The 25,214-nt window shown below is 48.4% G+C and overlaps 1 protein-coding gene across 1 annotated transcript; it reads left to right on the top strand.

The window, feature by feature from the left end:
• LOC109771315 (histone acetyltransferase GCN5) lies at positions 1–24,894 on the top strand. The gene is made up of 13 exons (XM_020329998.4): positions 1–612; positions 709–773; positions 854–934; positions 1,070–1,141; positions 1,450–1,618; positions 1,893–1,936; positions 2,061–2,160; positions 10,232–10,300; positions 10,785–10,839; positions 14,994–15,109; positions 23,968–24,061; positions 24,172–24,313; positions 24,590–24,894. Exons 1-13 carry the CDS (start codon positions 163–165, stop codon positions 24,654–24,656), a joined length of 1,524 nt encoding a protein of 507 aa, XP_020185587.1. The 5' UTR covers positions 1–162; the 3' UTR covers positions 24,657–24,894.
• The last annotated feature ends 320 nt before the right edge of the window (positions 24,895–25,214 follow it).

Here is a 25,214-nt window from a genome sequence, read left to right as displayed (position 1 = left end):
GCTGACTAACATTGGTCTCTACGACAAAATACATGGTCCTACTGCCAGTGAGACGATAGAATTCGGCCGATTTCGAATACCTACGCAAACGGCAGAAGACACAGAACCTTCTGGATTCCAGATCTCCTCGAAACCCTAACCCCTCGAACTTCTAGAACCTCCATGGACGGCCTCGCGGCGCCCTCACCCTCCCACTCCGGCGCCACGTCGGGCGGCGGTGCCTCCCACCGCAAGCGGAAGCTTCCGCCACCATCCCTCTCTGACGCCACCGCCGACGAGGACGACGACACCACGGCGCCGTCGTCCCCCGCCACCTCCCTATCCTCGCCTTCCCGCCCGTCGTCTCCGTCCTCCTCCCATTCTGACGAGGATGACGACGACTCCCTTACCACCTTCACCGCCGCTCGCCTCGATGCCGCACCTGCATCCTCATCCGGCAGGCCTCCGAAGCCCGACTCGTCGTCCGCATCTGCCGTCACAGCGGCGGCTCCTAAGCCCGATGCCGCGTCCGCGGCGGCTGGAGACGGGAAGGAGGACTCCAAGGGGCTGTTCACGGACAATATCCAGACTAGTGGCGCCTACAGCGCCCGCGAGGAGGGTCTCAAGCGTGAGGTGAAAACTTAGCTTTGAGTTACTTCGTTTGATTGTTGTTAACCGTGTCAGGGTTCATTAGAATGAATTTGCTAAGGGGGTTAATTTATTCTGCAGGAAGATACAGGGAAGCTGAAATTTCTCTGTTATTCTAACGATGGAGTCGACGAACATATGATCTGGTGCGCATTCTAACTCATTTCATAGCTTCAAACTTATGAATTATGATGGTACTTGTTATTGACTGCTATGTCTTCCCCAGGTTGGTAGGTTTGAAGAATATCTTTGCACGGCAGCTCCCTAATATGCCCAAGGAGTATATAGTCCGACTTGTTATGGATAGGTAATGCCCAATCTATTGTGTGTATGGTTTATAATTTAGATAATGCCACTGTGGTTTATTTTTTGAGGGCTGCTTAAATTTCTTGATTCCTAAATAGTACTTACAACGGGTAACTAACTGTATTTTGTTTTGCAGAACTCACAAGTCAATGATGGTTATCAGGAATAATAATGTTGTAGGAGGCATTACTTACCGCCCTTATGCAAGGTAATGTTGCCATTTTCAGAGCTAGCATTTCTTCGGTCTAACCAGATTATCATTTATTGATTTGTAATGATCTGAGTGTCTCATACAACTGTATTTACTCTTGGAATCTATCTTTCAATCAATGATCTCAAGCATTTACCAGGTTAGATTGCAGGATGGTATGTTTACATTTATTTCTCTATGTTGGTTTTGTTTATACTATACTCTGTTTAGCACCATGTCAGTGATCTTCCTTTTCTGCTGCATAAGTTAGTGTGACAAGCCTGCTGCATTCGTTAGTGGCCTAATCATGCTTTGAAAAACTGTAGCCAGAGGTTCGGAGAAATAGCATTTTGTGCAATTACAGCTGATGAACAAGTTAAAGGCTACGGAACAAGGCTAATGAATCATCTGAAGCAACATGCCCGAGATGCTGATGGCCTCACTCATTTCTTAACTTATGCAGATAACAATGCTGTTGGTTATTTTGTAAAGCAGGTGTGGCCATCTGACCTTGTATAACTTACTCTAAAATTTATGTATCATGTGTTAGTGCTAAAAAACTAAAGTCCCATTTATTATGTGTGAATATTTGAAGCATCATGTATTTTATAAAATCAATATTTTCCATTTTGCAGGGTTTCACAAAGGGAAATGAATAGTCTAAAATAAAAAACTAAATTCCCATCCATTATAAAATGAAGTTACACCTCAGCCTCACAAAATGAATATTTTATAGAAAAGGACATAAATAATTATTTTCCATTTGCAGGGTTTCACAAAGGAGATCACATTCGACAAAGAAAGATGGCAGGGGTAAGTCTGGTCTACAACATATCTTTGTAAATTATTTTGGCTTGTCAGGTTATTATGTTCCCGAAAGAGTATGCTATTGATCTATCTAATTGTACCTTACATATTAACAGCTTGCTGGTTCTAGGTACATCAAGGACTATGATGGAGGAATACTGATGGAGTGCAAAATTGATCAAAAGCTTCCGTATGTTGATCTAGCAACAATGATTCGGCACCAAAGACAGGTGTAGTGCCAGGCTAATAGCTGCCCTGACCATGAACTGCGAGTAATTAGCTCCTGCCAATCCTCCAATTGAAAACATGTAGATGTGATGTTAAGACACTAGTAAAGTAGGTGCAATGTTCTAGAAGCAGATCTATTAGACCGGGTACCCGGCAAAATACCCATAACAGCCTGCCCCCCTTTGAGTATGCAAAACCAGGTGGTCAACAGGTTTTAAGAGGCCGGGTTAACCATCACTTTACCCGGTATATTCTATTTACTGGCCTTTAGTCAGGTGGTTAATGAATAGTGAGTTGTTTTGTGATGTGGGGCCTGAATTACACCCACCGTGCCAAGCCAAAGGGCAATGGTACTAAAGCCTAACTACCCTCTCAGGAACTTAACATGTGACAACTTGGTATTAGGAGGTGAGATCCTTGGCTCCACATCCGCTACCATGGGTTCCCCTGTTACCTTTGATGACATGAAGAAGCTCCTGGGGGACACCACGGACACCAAGCTGAACCTCAAGCTTGAGAAGATTGAGACCGACATCAATGACCTCAAGGAGCAGGCATTAGCCCAGCGATACGCCATTGCTCGCTTGGAAATGTCTGCTTCGTCTAATGCCCCAACCAAAACAGAGGCTGAGCACTCCAACGACACCAACTCCTAGTATGGTGATTGCTTCAAGAAGGCAGGCGGCGCCATGCCAAAATTTCATAAACTGGAATTTGCAATCTACGACGGCAAGGAGGATTCGCTACCCTGGTTGACTCGATTTCAAGCTCACATTACTATAGAATTGCCTTGCCTGTCAGATGGTACGAGGCGAGCCAAGTTTTTTCATCCTAGAAGGCAGCCCTGCTGTAGCCAAGTTTTTTCATCCTAGAAGGCAGCCTTGCAATGCACCGACATGCTAGAACACGGACTAATTCTCCCAAGTCATTCTGAGTTTTCCTCTCTAGTACTACTTGTGAAGAAACTAGATAAGTCTTGGTGTTTTTGCTTGATTATCTTGCTAACACCCTCTTTAAAAAGAGAGAATCACATCTGGTGACTTTTGGTAGTGGTCAACACTCTAGCCAGATTGATTTCATCCTCTCGAGAAGAGAAGATAGGCGTGCGTGCCTAGATTGTAAGGTGATACGTGGAGAGAGTGTTGTCCCTCGGCATAAGCTGGTGGTTGCAGACTTTCGCTTTCGGATTCGTGTCCAGCGGGATAAGCATGCCAAAGTCGCTAGAACGAAGTGGTGGAAGCTCAAGGGGGAGGTAGCTCAGGCGTTCAAGGAGAGGGTCATTAAGGAGGGCCCTTGGGAGGAAGGAGGGGATGAGGACATTGTGTGGATGAAGATGGCGACTTGCATTCGTAAGGTGGCCTTAGAGGAGTTTGGAGTGTCCAGGGGAAGGAGAAGCGAAGCTAAGGTTACCTGGTGGTGGAATGATGATGTCCAGAAGGCGATTAAGGAGAAGAAAGATTGTTTCAGACGCCTATGCCTGGATAGGAGTGAAGACAACATAGAGAAGTACAAGATGGCGAAGAAGGCCGCAAAGCGAGCTGTCGGTGAAGCAAGGGGTCAAGCATATGAGGACCTCTGTTAGCGGTTAGGTATGAAGGAAGGCGAAAGGGATATCTATAAGATGGCCAAGATCCGAGAGAGGCAGACGCGGGATGTTGGCCAAGTCAAATGCATCAAGGACGGATTAGACCAACTCCTGGTGAAGGACGAGGAGATTAAGCATAGATGGCGTGAGTACTTCAACAAGCTGTTCAATGGGGAGAATGTGAGTTCTACCAATGAACTGGAGGACTCCTTTGATGAGACCAGCAGACGTTTTGTGCGGCGAATCCAGGAGTCCGAGGTCAAGGAGGCTTTAAAAAGGATGAAAAAGGAGGCAAGGTGATGGGCCCTGATTGTATCCCCATTGAGGTGCGGAAAGGCCTCAGGGACATAGCTATAGTATGGCTAACCAAGCTTTTCAACCTAATTTTTCGGGCAAACAAGATGCTAGAAGAATGGAGACGGAGTAATCTTCAAGAACAAGGATGTTCAGAGTTGTACTAATTACTGTGGAATAAGCTGATGAACCATACAATGAAGCTATGGGAGAGAGTCGTTGAACACAACTTAAGAAGAATGACAAGCGTGACCAAAAATCAGTTTGGTTTCATGCCTCGGAGGTCGACGATGGAAGTCATTTTCTTGGTACGACAACTTGTGGAGAGATACAGGGAGCAAAAGAAGGACTTGCATTTGTGTTCATTGACTTGGAGAAGGCCTATGATAAGATACCGCGGAATGTCATGTGGTGGGCTTTGGAGAAACACATAGTCCCAGCAAAGTACATTACCCTCATCAAGGACATGTACGATAATGTTGTGACAACTGTTCGAACAAGTTATGTCGACACTGATGACTTCCCGATTAAGACAGGACTGCATCAGGGGTCAGCTTTGAGCCCTTATCTTTTTGCCTTGGTGATGGATGAGGTCACATTAAGACAGGACCGCACCAGGGGTCCCATGGTGTATGTTCTTTGCGGATGATGTGGTGCTAGTTACGATAGCCGGACGGGGGTCAATAGGAAGTTAGAGTTATGGAGACAAACCTTGGATTCGAAAGGTTTTATGCTTAGTAGAACTAAAACCGAGTACATGAGGTGCGGTTTCACTACCACTAGGCAAGAGGAGGAGGTTAGCCTTGATGGGCAGGTGGTGCCTCAGGACACCGGGGTCAATGCTGCAGAAGGATGGGCGTATTGATGAAGATGTGAACCAACACATCAAAGCCGGATGGATGAAGTGGCGCCAAGCTTCTGGCATTCTCTGTGACAAGAGTGCCACAAAAGCTAAAAAGGCAAATTCTACAGGACGGCGGTTCGACCCGCAATGTTGTATGGCGTTGAGTGTTGGCCGACTAAAAGGCGACATTTTCAACAGTTAGGTGTGGCGGAGATGCGCATGTTGAGATGGATGTGTGTCCACATGAGGAAGGATTGAGTCCGGAATGATAATATACGAGATAGAGTTGGGGTAGCACCAATTGAAGAGAAGCTTGTCCAACATCGTTTGAGATGGTTTGGGCATATTCAGCGCAGGCCTCCAGAAGCTCCAGTGCATAGCGGATAGCGGATGGCTAAAGCGTGCGGATAATGTCAAGAGAGGTCAGGGTAGACCGAATTTGACATGGGAGGAGTCCGTAAAGAGAGATCTAAAGAATTGGAGTATCACCAAAGAACTAGCTATGGACAAGGGTGCGTGGAAGCTTGCTATCCATGTGCCAAAACCATGAGTTGGTCGCGAGATCTTATGGGTTTCACCTCTACCCTACCATGAGTATCGTGCTCTCAATGAGCGGAGGTGAAAAGGACAAGTTCTCTATCCCGATGTTTGATGAGCTTCTGGACGAGCTTCATGGGGCCGATTCTTCACTAAGCTGGATCTTTGTTCAGGCTATCATCAAATGCGCATGCACGATGATGACATCCACAAGACGACATTCTGGATGCATCAGGGGCTTTTTGACTTTGTGGTTATGCCATTCGGCCTCACCAACGCACCGGCAATGTTCCAGGCGCTCCTGAATGCCGTCCTATGACCATTTCTCCAGCACTTTGTCCTCGTATTTTTTGATGACATCCTCATTTACACAGTCCAACATGGGCTGACCATGTGCGCCATGTTCGTGCAGTTTTCCAGGTTTTGAAGGAGCATCAATTGGTCCTCAAACACTCCATGTGCATCGAAGGTGGCATACTTGGGCCACATCATCTCTGAGGTAGGAGTCACAATGGACCCAACCAAGGTTCAGGTGGTCAAGGACTAGCCGACGCCACTGACGGTGCATGCTCTTCGTGGTTTCCTTCGCCTTGTAGTATACTATCGCAAGTTCATGTTCATGTGCGACTTTGGCTCCATCACCGCCCCCTTCACCAACCTCCTTAAGAGGGCTATAGTTGGACCAACAACGCGACGAGTGCCTTTGAGGCTCTAAAGGAGGCACTCACTTCTTCGTCGGTGCTACACATGCCAGACTTCACCAAGCCATTTGTCATCCATTGTGATGCCTCTAGATCCAGATTTGGAGCGGTGCTCCATCAGGGAGAAGGAGCGGTGGCTTGCGAGCCATGCCAAGTTGCCGGCTTATGAGCGTGAGCTCATTTGGCTAGTCCATGCTATGTGGCGTTGGAGGCCATATCTATGGGGGTGGTCATTTCGGGTACACACAAATCATTTCAGCTTGAAGTACATGCTTGATCAGCGCCTATCAACAATTTCACAGAACAATTGAGTTAGCAAATTTTACATGGGTATGACTTTGTCGTCGAGTTCGGGCCAGGAAGACTTAACACGGTGCCAGATGCTCTCTGTCGCCGGGAGGAGGACCATGGTGCATCGTTGGCAATCTCAACCAAAGTTCAAAAAAGCGCTAGGCGTTAATTATGCGTTTGGCCACCTACTTGCGCTTTTCTATCTTAGGCGTGATTAGGCGAAATTAGGCGCAATTAGGCGTTTAGTACTGTAGCTTGAAGAAATAAGCTTGATGGACTGGCCTAGGCCATTAAACCACAGGCCCATCTTCTTATTCTCCTACTAAACCTCTAGTATGTGCACGGTCGACAGAAAGCTAGGTTTCCTTCTCACGCCGCCTCTTCCCCTCGTCCTCTCTCCCTTCTGCATGATGCGGCCTCTCTCCTTCTTCCTCTACCCCTCCATTGATATCTTGCCGGAGAAACTCGATCCCTCGTCGGAGAATCTCGATTTGTCGTCAGAGTAGTTGAATCCTCGCCGGCAAGGATGAATCCTCGCCGGCAAGGATGAATCCTCGCAGGGGAGATTGCTTTCTCGCCTGAGGAACGTGATTCCTCGCCGGAGAACCTCGCCGGCCGCTTTTTTGAGCGCCTAGGGCCAAAGCGAGGCGTTATGCCAACGCCCAACGCTTATGCACGCCTAATAGCGCCTTCTTGAACAATGATCTCAGTCCCCCTCATTTACCCTCTATGAGGATCTGCGGGCTGAAACAGTGGCTGATCCAACCCTGGTCTCGCTGCACCAGAAGCTCGAGGTTGGTGAGCTGACTGCCAAGTGGGGATACATCGATGGTTTCATTACATTCAACAATCGGGTCTATGTGTTGGACACTTCCCACTTGTTGCCTGCTATCTTGGCAGCCACACACAGGGCACGAAGGGATACAAAAGACTCTACATCGGCTCTGCCGTGATTTCCATGTGCCATGGGACCGTGCTGTTGTGGAGGAATTTGTTCGTTTCTTGCACCATTTGTCAGCGCAACAAAACTGAGCACTTGCTGCCAGCTGGCCTTGTACAACCACCTCAGGCGCCATCTCAAGTGTGGGTAGACATTTCCATGGACTTCATCGAGGGCCTTCCCAAATTCCGTGGCAAGACTGTGCTCTTGTCAGTGGTGGATCGCTTCTTGAAGGCAGCACAATTCATACTGCTTGCCCACCTATACACTACTGCAGCTGTAGCACAGGCCTTCTGCACAGAGATTGTCCGTCTACATGGCCTACATGAGTCCGTCATCTTCAATGGGGAACCGGTCTTCACCAGCAACTTTTGGTCTGAACTATTTCGCTTGGCCGGTGCACACCTCTACATGAGTTCAGCCTTTCACCCACAGTTGTAAACCGTATTATTGCCATGTATCTCCGCTGCATGACTGGGGACAGGCCACACGCTACAGCAGGGCTGCCTTTGGGCGGAATACTGCTATAACACTTCCTTCCAGACAACAGTCCATGATACGCCATTTAAGGTGTTATATGGCTGAGATCCCCAGCAATGCACTCCTATCAGCCAGGAGCTGCTCGTGTGCAAGCCGTGGAGTTCTTAGCCAAGGATCGTGATGAGTTAATTCGTGAAGTTAGGAATCATCTCCTCCAAGCACAGCCACGTGACAAGAAGAAGGTGGTATATGGCTGAGATCCCCTAGCAATGCACTCCTATCAGCCAGGAGCTGCTCGTGTGCAAGCCGTGGAGGTCTTAGCCAAGGATTGTGATGAGTTCATTCGTGAAGTTAGGAACCATCTCCTCCAAGCACAGCCGCGTGACAAGAAGTTCTATGATGCCAACCATCACAAAGTTGTCTTTACGGTTGACCAGTGGGTCTGGCTACGCTCCAACCACCGCCTAGTGGCGTTCTTAGGAGTCAAACGGGGCAAGCTCTCTACACGTTTCCATGGATAATGACCGAGAAAGTTGGTCTAGTATCGGCTCCAGCTCCCGGCTTCACGACGTGTTTCATGTCAGTCAGCTCAGGGCTTTCCATGGAGACCCCCCCCACAGCACCACCTCTCCTTCCAGAAGTTCACCATGGCAAAGTTGTTCCTAAACCTCTGAAGGCACTTAAGGTTTGCCTCAGTCGAGGTGCTCGCTAGATCCTAGTACACAGTGTGGACAGTGCAGCATCTGAAGCTTCTTGGGAGGATCTCAAAGAGTTCAAGATGTACCCAGCATTTCAGCTCGAGGACGAGCTGTTGATGGAGGTGGAGGAGGCGGAAGTGATGTGATGTGGAGCCAGCATTACACCCGCCATGCCAAGCCAATGGGGGACACAGTAGGAGAGTCCTACACAGATTCAAGGCCAGTTTGGTTCTTGACCTGCTGCCATCGAGCCTGGCCTGGAGCGTCTGGCTGTTTCTATCTACTTGTTTGGATACCATCCTTGAGGGACCGGGGTAGCCTGGCCTGAGTAACCAAAAGAAGTACTTAGCCTGGCAGGAGAATCCAGGTAGTGGTTAGCCTGGTCCAGGCACACTGAATCCCATGCCTGGTGACCATAAATAGCTGTATGGGATGCTGACTACATCAATAGTTATTGGTGGACTGGCTAATGTGCTGTTTTAAGAAGCTAGAAAACTCTCCAGGCCAGGCAAGCAACCAAACGCCTTTAGGCCTGGGCTGCCTGACCAGGCAAAATTTCATGAATATTTCATGACCACACCAGGCAGCACTTTTGCCCAGGCACACCACCGTGGATGCAAACCAAACCAGCTCTCAGATTAGCCTTCCTTTAGATTTGTTTAGTTGCCTTTGCCTTATTCCCACGCCAGTTAGATTTGCGAAAAATCGTGCTAGTTAGGAAAGATGGGAGTCCTAGTATGATTATGTTAGGAGCCAGCTATCAATAAAGCTTGGCGATCAATGCTGTTGGGGAATATTGAATAATAAACACATAAAAAGGGAGTTTACCTCCGCAGCCCTATCTCTTCCTCCTTGGCACAACGACGCCGAAGCCCAGACATCCTCACCCTCGCTCTCCCACCTCCCATAACTACCCTCTCAGGAACTTAACGTGACATGTTCAGGACATTTGTAATGACTGGTCAATCCAGATCACAGCACAATGCTCTAAAATAAGTCTAGGTCAAACACTAATATGTATAAGCCTTTGGTTCAATCATTTTAATATTTAGTCAAAAGACACTAACAATAGGTCTTTTCTGAAGATTTTCAGTAACAAGTAGGAATGGCAGGATGGCGAGAAGCAACAGAGATGTCCTGGGGGGGGGGGGGGGGTGGTGGTGGTGCTGAAGAAAGACCTTGATACACTGCTATCGATATATTTCTCCCTGCTCGCCACACCCCATAACTAGCTTAGGGAGCCGCCCTTCCGTTCCCCACCGTTGCTGTTGTTCGGGTTCCCATAATGCACTCAGAATTTCCTATCCCTGTACCGTAAGGATGGAATTCCACACAAAGCATCAGGAAACGGAACCCATGGCCATAACCCATAAGGCCCATAACAAGTGACATGGCATAGTTATATCACTGATATATGTTAATGCTTCTCTTTTTGTTTTGGACACAGGGAATTATAGATTTTTTGTTAGCTTATACACATTACTTAATTGCCAGCCCAACTGATCTAGAAATTGGCAAAACACAAATGTTAATTTTTACTTACCAGTTGTCACTTGTTTACATCAATTTCAAGTTTTAGTCCGTCCTGCTTCCATTTTCCAACTTCCAGTTTCATGATGAATATTATTGCCATTTTGTCATGTTATGACTTCTGTTTTCATCCTTCTAGCATCCAATATGACAAATGACTGTCAACTCTGCAGGCAATTGATGAGAAGATCAGAGAGCTTTCTAACTGCCATATTGTTTATTCAGGAATTGATTTTCAAAAGGTTAGCTTTTCCTAAGGCAATGTTTCCGGTGGAAATTGTGCTGTATAAAAAAATATTGGTATGGAAAACTACGAGGGTGCTAGGTAAAAAGGGACTATTTAGCTTAGATTTCCTTGAAAAATATATCTCATCTCTATTTTTCACTGCTGATAGTGAATAGTTCCGTCCTACGCCCAGGAATGCATATAATTTGGTCTGTTGCATAGATGATTCTGTCTTATACTGGGCATGTTGTTTTCATTTTGGAATAACTACTTTTGTAGTGAGTAAAGCTTGAGTATTAATCAATGACATCTTTTGTGGTAAATATGGGATTTTTTGTTTACTGTGTGTTATTTGTCTCATTACGTTTGTCCTTTTGGGTTCTGTACTAGACATGCAAAAACGAAGAAAAGATAAATAAGTTACATATTCGGATGTCCTTGCACACTTCTGTATCAGGTTGTTCAACATGGTGTTCACCGAGTCCATTTCTTTCTTTCAGAAAGAAGCTGGTATTCCAAGAAGACTGATGAAACCAGAAGATATCCCTGGGTTGAGTAAGTAATATTCTGTCCAGATCATTTTTGCTTGTCCGTATACCTATGTGTTCTGATAGTCCTGTCTATCCTGAACACCATATGTATTCATGCTTTTCTTAGCCAGCTACAGCTGGACGTCTTAAACCAACTAAAAAACTTAACTTGGTGTTAATTGTTAGGAAGTATTAGTATTGGTGTAAGAGTATATATATGTATGCATGTATGGGGATTGACTATTCGTCACCCTGGGTGAGGAATAGTTATTCTTCACCCCCTCTATATATATGTATTAGTATTGGTGAATAGTTCCGTAAGTTTTGGCTTATTTCCGACATAAAAAGAGACCGTAATAATATATATAATCGTCGTAAAAAATATTTCATGTTATGTGAAATTACAAACGTAAAAACATAGTGTAAAATACACATAAACTGCAAATTTTCTTGCCTTATGACCTATATTTTTATTTTTTTATGACAAATTTTACGTAGTGAATCAATAGGAATGTAACTATTTGAATTCCAAACGTAATTTAATTATGATATGATCGTAAGATTACCTCGGGTGAAGAATAACTTATTCTGCACACTGGATGATGAATAGTAACACTATGCATGTATGTATCTACATATATACACATATATAAGTTGCTTTCATAACATGGTATTAGAGCCTAGGTTTAGGTCCCCTTCGGCACCGCAACTTGCCTTACTTACTTACTTACTTACTTAGCCTTTTATCCCAAACAAGTTGGGGTAGGCTAGATATGAAACCCTTTCACGAGGACTTCCCAGGAGGTCACCCATCCTAGTACTACTCTCGCCCAAATGGGTTTCATACCCAAAAGACTGGCTAGTTTTTACGTTGGGTCGCCAAGCCTATCACAACCCTCCTCCTTTACCCGGGCTTGGGACTGGCTATGCCTAGAAGACACCGCAACTTGCCTCACGATCAATTTTTTTCGGTCTTCTTCTTTCGATCATCTCGAACGGGCCGCGCGGCTGCCTCTCCGTCCGCCTCGTTCGGCTCTCACCGCCTGCTCACGTGTGTTAGATTGGCTGCTGCTCCCTAACGTGCTGCCTCAATCCGTCTGCTCTTGGACGCGCAGGTCCACGCCCTGCATTGACTCGGTTGACCTCCGTCGGCCGCTACTCCTGGACGCGCAGCTCCGCCGCCGCCTGCCCGATTCGTCTGCCAGACCCGGCACCGAGCATTGACTCAGCTCTCAAGATCGAAGCCCGCATGGCGGCATTGTTCCAGATCGATCGATTCTTTTTTCGGTCTTCTTTCAATCATCTCTGCCGATGGTCAACGCCTCCACGTCTCTAGAACGGGCCGCGCGGCTGCCTCTCGGTCCGCCTTGTTCGGCTCTCACCGCTTGCTCACGCGCGTCAGATCGGCTGCTGCTCCTTAACGTGCTGCCTCAATCCGGCTGCTCTTGGACGTGCAGGTCCGCGTCCTGCATTGACTCGGTTGACCTCCGTCAGCCGCTGCTCCTGGACGCACAGCTCCGCCGCCGCCTGCCGGATTCGTCCGCCAGACCCGGCAAGGGCATTGACTCAGCTCTCAAGATCGAAGCCCGCATGGCGGCGCTATTCCAGATCGCCGCTTCTGCCGGCCTGCTCTCCATCGATGTTTCCTCATCCAGATTGAAAGACACCCGGCTGTCTTGTCAGCCTCCCCGCTCTCCGCTCGGGCCAGTGCTCGGCTGCATATGAAGGTTGCTGCTCCAGCCGACGAAGATTGATCTGGATGGACATGGGCAACGCCCGTGGCTGCTTTTCTTCCTTCCACCCAAGAGCTGCTGCTTTACGCCAATGTGCATGCATGCCTTCCGCCACGCTCGTGGACAACGGCTGCCTTTTTCCCATAAGTACATTAGTAATAGTGCACTACCACCCAATACTGACCAAACAAACTTGGGTACACGTAACCTGGGAATAGTTTGTAATCCAAACCAAGCCCAGTCAAGTACACCAACCAAACGAAACCAACCCAAACAATAAGTGCTAGAATCCAAATCAAACCAAACTGCTTGGATTTTCAAGCCAAACCCATCCAGTCCATTCTCTCAATACCGTTTGAGTCCAAAGTTACAAACTATGGACATGTGCACATGCGCACGTGGATAGCTGTTGATGCATGCATGTGCAGTTTCACCACTGAACTTTGCTGCCCAGTTGGCACTGAAGGAGCGAAGCCATGGACTGTTCTCCTTGTGCGCCACGGCCCGCTGGTCGCAGGCACCGCGCACACTGACACAAGCTATGGTGGAAGCTCCCCTGACTGCTGTAACCATAGGGCTGCTGCCGAAACTTCCCACTCTGCGTTCTCGCATACCTATCATCGCATACAGATTGCTGGTCATACAAGCTCGGTGGCTCATACCATATCTCGTCGAGCTTCTGGAGCAGCTTGGCCGGGTCTCTGCTGCTTCAACTCGGCCCAGTCCACTGCACTGCCCCAATCGCCACTGCATTGTATGCATTCTCCGGCTCCATTGCCCTGACTAGAGCACGAGCGGTCGGCGTCCCTCGCCTATGTGACCAACTGCCACCTCGAGCCTCGCATGGAGGTTCCTTGGTGGCTCCTCTGCCCTTGCCAATGAGACACGCATCCCAAATGCCAGAAAGCACGATGTAGCGTGCGCAGATGGTGGGGCTTCCATTGCGGTGCTCCTCCTCTGTCCTCAACCCTAGGCCACAATGCACGAGTAAGAGACCACAGCGGGGCGGGTCAGGCGGCGCAACACGCGAAGACGTTATGGAGGTGGAGGAAGGGGAAGGTGATGGCCTAAGCTCCAGCCGGCGGCAGCGGCAGCTCGACGACCCCTAACGCTAGCGGTCGTCACCCGTCTTCAGTCGCTCGATTTGGTTTCCATCTATGGGTCAAAACTGAAACTACAGTTTCTGTCCGTTTTTCTAACGGACTGCTTTAGGATTGGATGAAATGGGCATAGCCCCTAAATTAATTTGGTTTGGTCCGAACTTTATATTTTAATGGAGTGGTTTGGATTGGTCTAGGCAGAGACCGACTGGCCTCAAACGGTTTTGACCCATAGATGGAATCCCAATCGAGCGACTGAAGACAGGCGACAACCACGGCTAGCATTAGGGGTCGCCTGCCGGAACTTATGCCGTCGCCTTCCCCACTTTCCGCCTTCATCCTCATCCGCATGTGCCGCGCCGCCTGACCCACCCCCGCCGTGGTCTCTTGCTCGTGCTCTGTTGTCTCTTGCTCATAGGCTGAGGATGGGACAAGAGGAGGAGCGACGCAATGGAGGCCCCCGTGGTCCGTGCATGCTGCGTCTTGGTTTTTGGCTCTAGGGCTGTGTGACTCATTGGTGAGGGCGAAGGAGTTGCCAAGCAATCTCCATGCAAGGCTCGGCGTGGTGCTTGGTCACGTAGGCGATCCACCTCTCGTGCTTTGGCCAGGGCATCGGAGCTGGATGCGATGGCAACGGGGGCGGTGTGGTGGACTATGCGGAGGACTAGGCCCAGCTGAAGTAGCAGGGCCCGACCGAGCTCCTCCAGAAGCTTGATGAGATATGGTATGAGCCGCCGAGCTCGTATGACCAGCAGTCTGTATGCGAGGCAGCCGAGTTGGAGGTTTTGGCAGCCGCCCTATGGGTATGGCAGTCAGGGGAGCTGCCACCACAGCCCGTGTTAGTGTGCATGGTGCGTGCCATGGCCAGCGGGCTGTGGCGCACGATGAGAACATTCAGCGGCTTCACTCCTATAGTGCCAACAGGGCAGCATAGTTCAGGGATGGAAATGCGTATGCATGCACCAACAACTATCCACGTGCACATGTCCATAGTTTATAACTTTGGACTCAGACCGTATTGGGAGAATGTACTGGATGGGTTTGGCTTGAAAACCCAAACAGTTCGGTTTGATTTTTATTGTAGCAACTTATTGTTTGGGTTGGTTTGGATTGGTTTGGTTGGTATACTTGTACATGTATGAGTTGGACTGGGTTTGGTTTGGATTACAAACTATTCGCAGGTTTATGTAAACATAACTCGTAGTAAAGAGCTAAGAGGAGACTAGAATATTTAATGATGTTTGGTTTTTTCTTTCTTGTTGTTCTAACTTTGGCTGTCTGCTTTTCTTTCTTTCTTGTAGTTCTAGTATTGATGCAAATCTGACAGAACTGTTAATGTTATGCAGGGGAAGCTGGGTGGACTCCTGACCAGTGGGGGCATTCCAAATCACGTTCAACATTTTCCTCGGATTATAACACTTACAGACAGCAGCTTACTAGCCTTATGCGGATGTTGTTGAAGGCAAGTCTTCTATCATTAATCTGTTTATATGACGTGTGTTGCGTAAGTTGATTGCATTAGATAACTTGCACTTTCTATTGCCAACCATAAGATATGCATCCTTCTATTCCAAAGACTACCTTGTTAGCAGCAATCCTTGTGTTATATTTACTTAGCTAGGGAGTAGTAGTAGGTCGCCTGGAGCTCCTTAGTAAGTAAGAGGTAGTATATGCATCTAGACAGCAGTAGTCAATTTGGTTTTGCATGCACCAGCAGCTGCTAGAGCTGCATGGTCGGTTTAGCATAGAAATCGACTTCCCCATGTACTATATATAGAGCTAAGGGCAGCAATACAAGAAACAGCTTCAAGAAATCAAAACTATCCTGTGTTCAGCTCCAGCTCCCCTTTGCTCCTCTACTTTTAAGTCTATTTCTAACATTTGACATCAGTGAGGTTTTGAGCCAAGACCATGTCAGCTTCGGTGGATGGAGGCACCGGTCGTAGCCCACAGCGGCGCGTCTGTCGCCGTCGTTCCCTTTCTTACACGCAAGCAAGGCACGGGCGGCGCCATGACGGTCCAGAGGTGATCGTCCAATGCATGGTGAAGGAAGTCGGTGATGTGCCATTCCTGCAGCTGACTCGGAGCAACTATGCGGATTGGAGCCTCCTCTTGATGGTGAAGATGGAGGCCCGTAATTTGTGAGATATTGTCGAATTTGGCGACGCAAATCACTAGGAAGATCCCATGCTGTCGGAGATGATCCGCACCCTGGTTGTCAAGGGGACAACCAAGGAAGCTTGGGAGGCGATCCATGCGATTCGTGTCGGCACTGATCGTGTCCGCAAGTCCACGGTGCAGAAGCTGCGCCGGGAGTGGGAGCTGCTCACTTTCTCTCGACGACTTTGCGCTCCGCCTTTTTGGACCATGCACAACAATCTCGTCGATGAAAGAGAGCCGTGAGAAGATGCTTCGCGTTGTTCCTCGGAAGTATTGGCAGATTGCACTCTCGATCTAGACTCTGCTCGACATAATGGATCTCTCAGTTGAAGCGGTGACGGGCTGGCTCAAGGCCGTTGACGATCGCTATGAGCCGCCCAAGTCGGAGCAACCTCTCTTGTCCGGCGGCAAGCTCTAATTCTTCGAGGAGTAGTGGCTCTCCCGGATGATGCAAAGGCGGGTTGGAGGTTAGCTCTAGGCCTCCCAAGCCGAACAACGGGTGGCGATGCCCTCGTGGTGCACGAAAGAAGATGAGCAGCACACCCGTTGCCAAGGAAGGAGCCAAGAATGACGACTGTGCCAGATGCCGTAGTTGTGGCCTCCTTAAACACAAGCATTCAACCTTTTCCACTGCAGCTTGTTCCTTCTCTTCATATGGATCTATCAGCAAAAGAAAATGAGTAAATGGCTTGCTGGAAGTACCATTGAAAAGAACTAAGAGTTTACTTTACTCACAAATTCAAATTCACTCCAATTCCTCTCACACCCGGATGATGATGCACAAAGGCTGACAATGCGCTTTGCAAATCTTTGTATCTCAGTGGCCCGACCACCATATGCACACCACCAATCAACTAAAGTGATAAAAGGGGACAGTCAAAAACATATGAACTTATGAAGAGTAAACATGCTGAAATTAACATGTTGCAATTAACAATACTTACGAGGGCCCTTTTCCTCAATATTTTCAATTGCCAACGCATTAGAAAAGACTCCTCGATGGGCCTCGTAGAGCACAGCTTGTTGATCAATATTGCTTCCAGTATTGGCATCAAGTACTGTTTCTGCAAGCACATCATTAAAGCAGCTCCTTAGCTCTCCAACTAAGGCATCGTCATTCCTCTTTACAATAGGGAAAAACTTTCCCGGGTTAAAAAAAAGAGCAGCCATATACAATGGTCGGACCATTTGAGTCTCCCAACGCTTCTCAACAATGCACAAGATCTTCTTGAGCAAAGGTTGCTTTTTTTGTTCGGCGAAACTTTGATTGATCCTCTCCTTTGCATAAATCATAAGTGTTATAATCTCCGGCATGGCAGGCTTCTCATCACCACCCGCCACCCTAAACACTCGAAGAAGCGGTGTTGAAGCTCTAAGGCAGCCCTCAATTGAATGCTGTCACTCAGCTGAAAGCACAATGTCTTGCACATTCAAGCCAGCTTGTGTTTTTGCCACTTTGCTTCCAACCCATGCTGCACATGCAAAACATACTCGTCAAAGCACCAAACTCTTTGGTGAAGGAAGGCTGTGGCGAAACGAGTGGCTGCTGCCTGCTGGTCTCACAAGATCTATCCCATTCGTCGCCTTCCTCATTAGACTAAGAATTCTCCCATGACTATAGATGAAAGTTGTGACACCTCTAGCCTGTGCAATAGGTTTCTTGAATGCCTTCAACCTCCCTATGTCTTCGAGCATTAGATCCAAGCAATGGCATGCACAAGGACTCCAATATAGTGCAGAGATCCTCGACTCTAAAAGGTGGCCAGCTGCCTTGTAGTTAGCACCATTGTCGGTGACAACTTGCACGGGATTATCTTTCCCAACTTCCTCAATTCTGTTGTCTAGCAAATCAGCGATCATTTGAGCATCATGTGATTCACTTGAGGCATCAATCGACTCCCAAGAAGAAAGTGCCCTCCGGACTGTTAACAAGGAAGTTAATCAAAGGGCGGCCCCTTCTATCTGACCAGCCATCTGACATGAGTGCGCATCCATATTGTTTCCATGCTGCCTCGTGCTGCTTCCTTAAAGTAGTACTCGTTTACTCGACACAATCATTAAACAATGGCTCTCTCAGCTCATAGCCACTAGGAGGCTTGTAACCTGAACCGTATTGACAAGAGGTTTCAATTGCAACCTCAAACTGTCTACTGCTTGCAGCATTGAATGGAATGCCACACCCATAGAAGAACAATGCCCACTGCATATTCACATAGTGCCTCTCTTCTTTAGTCTTTGTGCAGGACTCCATGGTGCTTTGAGAACACCCTGAGCGTCTGTCATCTACAAGATCCTCAGGTGTTCTTCAAATCATGGCAACGATTGGTTTTAAACTATTGGTGGAAGCAGCGGTAGACTTCTTTCCTCTTCCTTGCATGTTGGCAACACATGCTCTCTTGTTCTTGGCTGTTGTCCCCGAGCTTGGCCTGGTATTGGGGACATTGTTCCATCTGCATTCACCTCCACAACCTCCTACATCTACCCCCTTGATCCTCCTGTTCTGCTCCAAATATTCTGCCATCTCTCTCCTGACTAGTGTGGTAGCCTTAGGACAACCAATCACATCTCCAGTTAAGCCAGCAAGATGCTCCTTGTGCCTCTTGATCCATCCAGGGGTTATCTTGCCACAAAGATTGCACACGACACTTTTCCGTTGGGGAGGAGCATGCCAATATCCATATTTCCACCCCGGATCATTTGACTGTAGTGGCTTCCGTGCTTGATCTTTCATTGAATCGTAGCTGGGCTCATCCCCATCAGCCCCTCCATTTGCAGCCATGTTGCTACACTTCTAATGCCTGCAGCAAACAACCAAACACAAAAGAATATTAAGTAACCAACCAAAACAATCAAACAGCCTACAGCCGTGGCAGGGGTTTTTGGCTGCCGTGCAACATGGCATCAGCAAACAAGCAATGATTGTTTGCTCACTAATCAGCATGCATTGATAGGTGTCCCATGAAAGCAGCACATCATTAGCCAATAAACTAATCACTAACCATGCATCATTATTCTAATCACCATCCTACCATATATATACCCATCCCACCATGCATCATTATTCTAATCAATCGGAGAGCCCATCATGCATTATTCTAATCAATCTAACCATCCACTAAGTCACAAGCATCCTACTCATCTCATACAAGAGAGGCAGTGAGCACTGAGCACTGAGCAGAGTTGCATAACAAAGCAGGCAGCACAACTAGAAGTGTATGAGAGGAGGAAGGGGGGGAGGGGAAGAGGGGGGATCCATACCCTTGCTGCTTGTTGGAGAGGAACAAGCTGCTGCCTGCTGGAGATGGAGGGATGAGCTGCCAGAGAAGCTGCTGCCTTCTGGAGATGGGGGATATGGCGATCTGCTCTCGCCCATCGCCGCGAAAAATCCAGAGAGGAGAGAGCCCTCTCGATCTGTTTGTTTAGATTAGATTCGTGCGCAAGGGATCTTTCCTGCCCGTGTGTTCCTGCGCGAGGCAGGTTTTCCCGCCTGAAGCCTGCGGGCCTAGCCTAAAGCGAGCAAGGACGCCTAAGCGAATGATCTGGACGAAACACCTAAAGCAGACGCTTTACTGACCTGTCTAAGGCGAGGTCGACACCTCGTCTCCTGGGAGCGCTCTGACGCTTAAGCGACGCTTTAAAACCAGTAAGCTAGGCGTGCACAAGGTCCTGACAGGCGTCTACTACATTCCCAGGCTCCGCAACATCGTGAGCCTGCGGTAGCTAGACGAAAACAGCGCTGCCATCCACATCAAGTGAGGAATCCTTCGTATCTGGGACAAGCAAGAGCGTCTTCTTGCCTCGGTGCCACGTGAACGCAACCGGCTATATGTGGTGCACTTCAACATCACTCACCCTATGTGCCTTGCCGCACGCCACGATGTTGTGGCCTGGCGATGGCACGATAGGTTTGGCCACATCTCCTTCCACACGCTGAGACGCATGTCTCGCAACAAAATGGTGTGGGCTGCCGGAGCTTGAGCATATTGGCCAGCTCTGTAATGCCTTCATCACCACTGATGTAGGACCAAGTCCTAGGTTTGCCTGATCTTCACGAACTGGAGGTGGATTTGAGGAAGAACATGAAGAACACAAGGGGAAATTGGGAAGTACAAGAGAAAAACACTCTGTTGGAGAAGATCCACACAGAAGTACTCAAATCACAAGGCAAACTGATGGATCTCAATCATTCAACAACAAGAAAGGAAAGTAAAGATAACTAGGTAAAAAAAGGGCAACCCAGTGCATGTAGCTCCCGCTTGCGCAGGGTCCGGGGAAGGGTCCGACCACTTCGGGTCTATTGTACGCAGCCTTTCCCTACATTTCTGCAAGAGGCTGTTTCCAGGACTTGAACCCGCGACCTCATGGTCACAAGGCAGCAGCTTGACCACTGCGCCAAGGCTCCCCTTCTAAAGATAACTAGGTACTTCTTCACAAATCTCTAAGAAGTGAGGTCTTGAGAGATAGATGTTCCCCAAATCTCTAGGTGAGATGGAGGTCTTGGTAATCCCTTGGGATTCTTCTCCCAGTGGAGGCCTTGGTAGATGAGCAAAGCTCTCTCAAGTAGTTCTAACATGCTTTGCTAACCCTAAAATGGAGGGGAGGAGGTATATATAGGTCCAATGGGCTTTTCCCAAATTCTGCATGCAGGCTGGCTGGACGTCCAGGTTCATGGTCAGATGTTCGGGCTTCGGCTGGACCGGTCAGGTAGCTGGCCGGACGTCCGGAGGCTGATGCTCGTCTCGCCTGGCGACTTCCTCGGCACAGGCTCCAGGGGTTGGACGTCCGGGTAGCAAGGTGGACGTCTGGCATAACCGAAAACGAGACTTATGTAGCGGTCTCCTCAAGCCGGACGTCTGAACAGTCCGAGTTGCTGTCCGGACGTCCGTCTACTGTAGCATCGGCAACACTTCTTCCTCTACTTTCTTTCGTCTCCGCTTCCAAGCTTCCCTCGCGGATGGTGTAGGTGTACTCTTGTGCTTGTAGTCGTCCTCGTCATGTGAAGCTCTGCTCAAACCTATACATGCACAAAGGAGGGTCAAGTAGTATACCATCCTCAAAGGGAACAAGTAAACACGCAAAAAGGATAAGTTTCATCTTAGTATATGCAATGCGTGTGTCCCTTGGCGATGGAGCCAAAGCCACGCAAAAAGGATAAGTTTCCGCACCAACCAGCAAGCTTCGGCGCACTCCCTTAACCAAGAAGGCGAACTTCAGGGCTGAAGGAGGCCTCGAACTCGTCCATGGAACCGATGGCGGTCGTTGCTATTTCCTGCTGCTGGTTGATGACTGCACCATTGTTTCAATTCAGCGAGTCCAAGCGGTGGCTGAAGCAGAGTGTGGATGGCCATTCCATGTCTTCCGCACCAATCAGCCCTGCAACCGATGGCGGTCGTCGCTATTTCCTGCTGCTGGTTGATGACTGCACCGTTGCTTCAATTCAGTGAGTCCAAGCGGTGGCTGAAGCAGAGTGTGGACGGCCATTCCATGTCTTCCACACCAACAGTGGCGGCGAATTCACCTCGTTGGAGTTTGCACACCATTGTGAGGAGCAGAGTGTGCAACGTCAGTTCATGTTGCCCTTTTCCCCACAGCAGAATGTGGAATGCCGGAATCAGACTGTCGTTGCCACTGCTCATGCCCTGTTGAAACAAAGGAAGTTGCCAGCAAAATTTTGGGGGGAGGCGGTCACAACTGCAGTTTTCCTGCTGAATCGAGCCCCGACCAAAAGTATGGCTGGCATGACGGCCACGGGAGGAAGCCTGCTGTCCAGCACCTGCGCACCTTTGGGCGTGTGGTGTACGTCAAGGACGTACGCCCTCAGCTTCGCAAGCCCGATGATTGCAGCTCCGCCATGGTCTTCATCGGCTACGACGAGCGCGTCAAGGGCTACTGCACATACGAACAAGCATGTCCATATCACTTGTGATGTCATCTTTGATGAAGAGGCCAGCTGGGATTGGACGGCCGTGCAGTGACTTCATCATCATGAAGATCCAGCAAGCTGCTCCTTCGACACCAAGTGCAGCTGCAGGGGGAGCACCTTCCCCTGTTCCTGCACCATCTCCTGCTGCACAGCCATCTCCAGCATCGCTGCCAACAACATCAAGCCAATCTCCATAGGCAACGCAGCTTGAGTTCATGTCACCGCCACCTGATGACAACGAGCGGTTGGACACAACTCATGATGACACACTGCTGCGCTATCGGGGCATTGACAAGGTGATGGGCAGCACCCTTGTTGTACAGTCGAGCTCGTCGACGACACACTCTAGCTTGTGTCTGAAGGAGAGCCGAGCTCCTTTGACGAGGCTGAGTGCGATGCAGCATGGCGTGCAGCCATGAAGGAAGAAATGAACGCCGTGCAGCGGAATGGCACCTGGGAGCTTTTGGATCTACCATGCGGCCATCACCCAATTGGCCTGCGTTGGGTCTTCAAGTTGAAGATGAACGAGGCCGGCGCCGTCATCAAACACAAGGCACGGCTCGTCGCGTTACGTGCAGCAGCTTGGGGTCGACTTCGATGAAGTCTTCGCCCCCGTCGCACGCCTCGAGTCCGTTCGCCTTCTCCTCGCACTCGCTACCCATGAGGGGTGGCCCATCCACCACATGGACGTAAAATCTGCATTTCTGAATGGAGTGCTGGAGGAGGTCTATGTGTCACAGCCGCCTGGGTTCATCATCACAGGGCAGGATAGCAAGGGTGCTTTGTCTGAAGAAGGCGCTATATGGACTGCGCCAAGCCCCGTGCGCATGGAATTCGCGCCTTGAAGCCATGCTGAAGAGCCTTGGCTTTGAGCAGAGCGCCCATGACCACACTGTCTATGGACGCGGGCATGACAGGGCGCACCTGCTCATTGACATCTAACGTCGACGATCTGGTGATCACCGGAGCAGACCATGATGAGATCACCCGATTCAAGGAAGAAATGAAGAAGGAAGTACTCATGAGTGATCTGGGGCTCCTCTCTTCTACCTAGGATTGCGGTACACCAAGGCAGAGATGGAATCACTTGATCAGGGAAACTACGCCGCACACATCCTCGACATTGCTGGGCTGAGGAACTGCAATCCCACGCCCACACCCATGGAGGAGCGACTCAAATTTAGTCGTGAGAGCACAGCACATGAGATTGATGCCACAACATACCTGCGGATCATTGGAAGTCTGTGGTACCTCGTCCACACGAGGCCTGATCTCGCCTTCTTGGTAGGTTATGTGAGCAGATTCATGGAGCGCCACACAGTGGAGCACATGGACGCCGTGAAGCGGCTGCTGCGCTACACAATGGACTATGGTCTCTCCTACCCACGTGGTTCACAGGAGGCAAAACTAGTTGGATATTCAGACAGTGACCACACCGGCGACGTCGACACAAGGAAGAGCGCCGACAGGCTGATAAGCTGGCAATCAGCCAGGCAGCGAGTTGTGGCTGCATCTTGCTGTGAAGCAGAGTTTGTCGCTGCAGCAACGGTGGCAACCCAAGCCATTTGGCTAGCACGGTTGCTCGGTGATCTGAAGGGGGAGAAAGCGGACACCTTCAAGCTGAAGATCGACATGTCCGCACTGGCACTCAGCAAGAACCCAGTTTTCCATGAGCAGAGCAAGCATATCGACGTCCGGTATCGTTTCATCCGCGATTGCGTGGAGAATGGGTGCATCTCTACTGATTTTGTTGGCACCAAGGACCAGCTCGCAGACATCCTAATGAAGGGATTAGGGCGAGTCTGTTTCCATGAGCTCACCACAAGGATTGAATGGTTAAGATCAGTGCCAAGTAGACACAAGGATCAGAGGCAGACATACTCAAACTTTGTTACGAAACAAAGATACATAACTGATCATGATAAATCATTTTCAACTACTCTGGGTTTGCTCCCCATTGCTTTTATTTTTTTTCTGGGTTCTGCATGTGGCATTTGTTTGTGCTTGGTTTCGTGAGTGATTTTTTAGGAAGTGATAAGTTAGCTTGTTAATTTTCGTTTGGGATTTTTTTAGCAAGATAAAAGGAAACAGGGAGGTGTGTGTGGACGAACCACCGTCAACTCCCATTTAATAGCAAAGAGATGGCAAATCTGGAAAGAGCCAGTGCATACTGGTGTAAAATTAAAGAGATATATCAAATAGCATGTCATTTTTAACAAGGATTGCTAGCATTGCAGAGTTTGGTCGATCATGCCGATGCTTGGCCATTCAAAGAGCCGGTGGATTCACGTGATGTTCCAGATTATTATGATATTATCAAAGATCCTATTGGTGAGCTTAAATGATTTATTGGCTCTATTTTCTTATGTCATCCACCATCTGAAAGATCTGTATCGTGCTAGTTTAAGTTGATCAGTTGCTGAGCACAAGCTTGCCTGCAGATTTGAAGACAATGTCCAGAAGAGTCGAGTCGGAGCAGTATTATGTGACCTTAGAGATGTTTGTAGCCGACTTAAAGAGAATGTTCATTAATGCGAGAACCTACAACTCTCCTGATACGATCTATTTCAAATGCTCCACACGGTGAGTAACAAATATAGTTGTCGCTGCATATCCAGTGATCACCCTGCCTGTCAGGGGTATTTATGTTATCTCCGAATATTCCTTCTGGCGGAGTTTGAAACCACACACTAATGGTGGTTTACATAGTTGTTTCTGCTTTATTCGTTTTCTGTGCATCTTTCAAGTTGGTATACTCAGTAATGTCCTCAGCCAGCTGGGTTTGGGAACATCGTCAGTTTTTAGATCTCAGCACCCAGCTTCTTGTGTTAATTGCTTTTATTCATTTTGATCATGCAGGCTCGAGGCCTACTTCACAAATAGAATCCAATCTCACCTTGCCCAGGCTGCGTCAACGAAGAACTAGACTGATTTTGGGCGCATTGGGTAGTCACTTGTTATGCCGTCCAGCAATTTTTTACTATTAATGCAGCATCGTCTCATGATTTTACTTGGTCAAAGTTCAAAATTATCACTCTTTTGGCTCATGGAATACTAGTTGTCCGAGAGAAGCTAATGTTGTTGCGCATGAATTAGCCAAAATAGCTGGATCGTCGTTTTGTGCGGAGTGGACTGAAGATGCTCCTAATGAGCTACTTCCTCTATTGATCAAAGGTGTAAACCTGGTTACTACTCCCTCTGTCCCATAATGTAAGACGTATCTGGACATCAGTGTATGTCTTGCATTATGGGACAGAGGGCGTAGTTAATAAAGAGGAAATAAAGTTATCAAAAAAAGAAAAACGTCTTCATCCTCACCAAAATAATTCTTGATATTTTTGTTTGAAGCCATCTGCCTATGTTGAGGAAGCTCCTGAAATCTCTTCTCAGATCTGTTTCAGACAGTTTTTGAATCAGACCAAACCTGAACCAAGGTGAAGGTGAGACGTTGATAGCAATCCAAAAATGGGAAGCAGATTAGTGG

Source organism: Aegilops tauschii, chromosome 1 (genome assembly GCF_002575655.3).
Source record: "Aegilops tauschii subsp. strangulata cultivar AL8/78 chromosome 1, Aet v6.0, whole genome shotgun sequence".
Classification (NCBI taxonomy): Eukaryota; Viridiplantae; Streptophyta; class Magnoliopsida; order Poales; family Poaceae; genus Aegilops; species Aegilops tauschii.
Note: the sequence above shows the minus strand (reverse complement) of the source record. Positions and strands in the feature narration are given on the sequence as shown.

Coding starts and splice junctions, on each gene's coding strand:
- LOC109771315 (XM_020329998.4), top strand. CDS start 163: ATGGACGGCCTCGCGGCGCCCTCACCCTCCCACTCCGGCGCCACGTCG. Junction 613..708: donor AGGAGGGTCTCAAGCGTGAG/GTGAAAACTTAG, acceptor TTTATTCTGCAG/GAAGATACAGGGAAGCTGAA. Junction 24,062..24,171: donor TATTATCAAAGATCCTATTG/GTGAGCTTAAAT, acceptor GCTTGCCTGCAG/ATTTGAAGACAATGTCCAGA.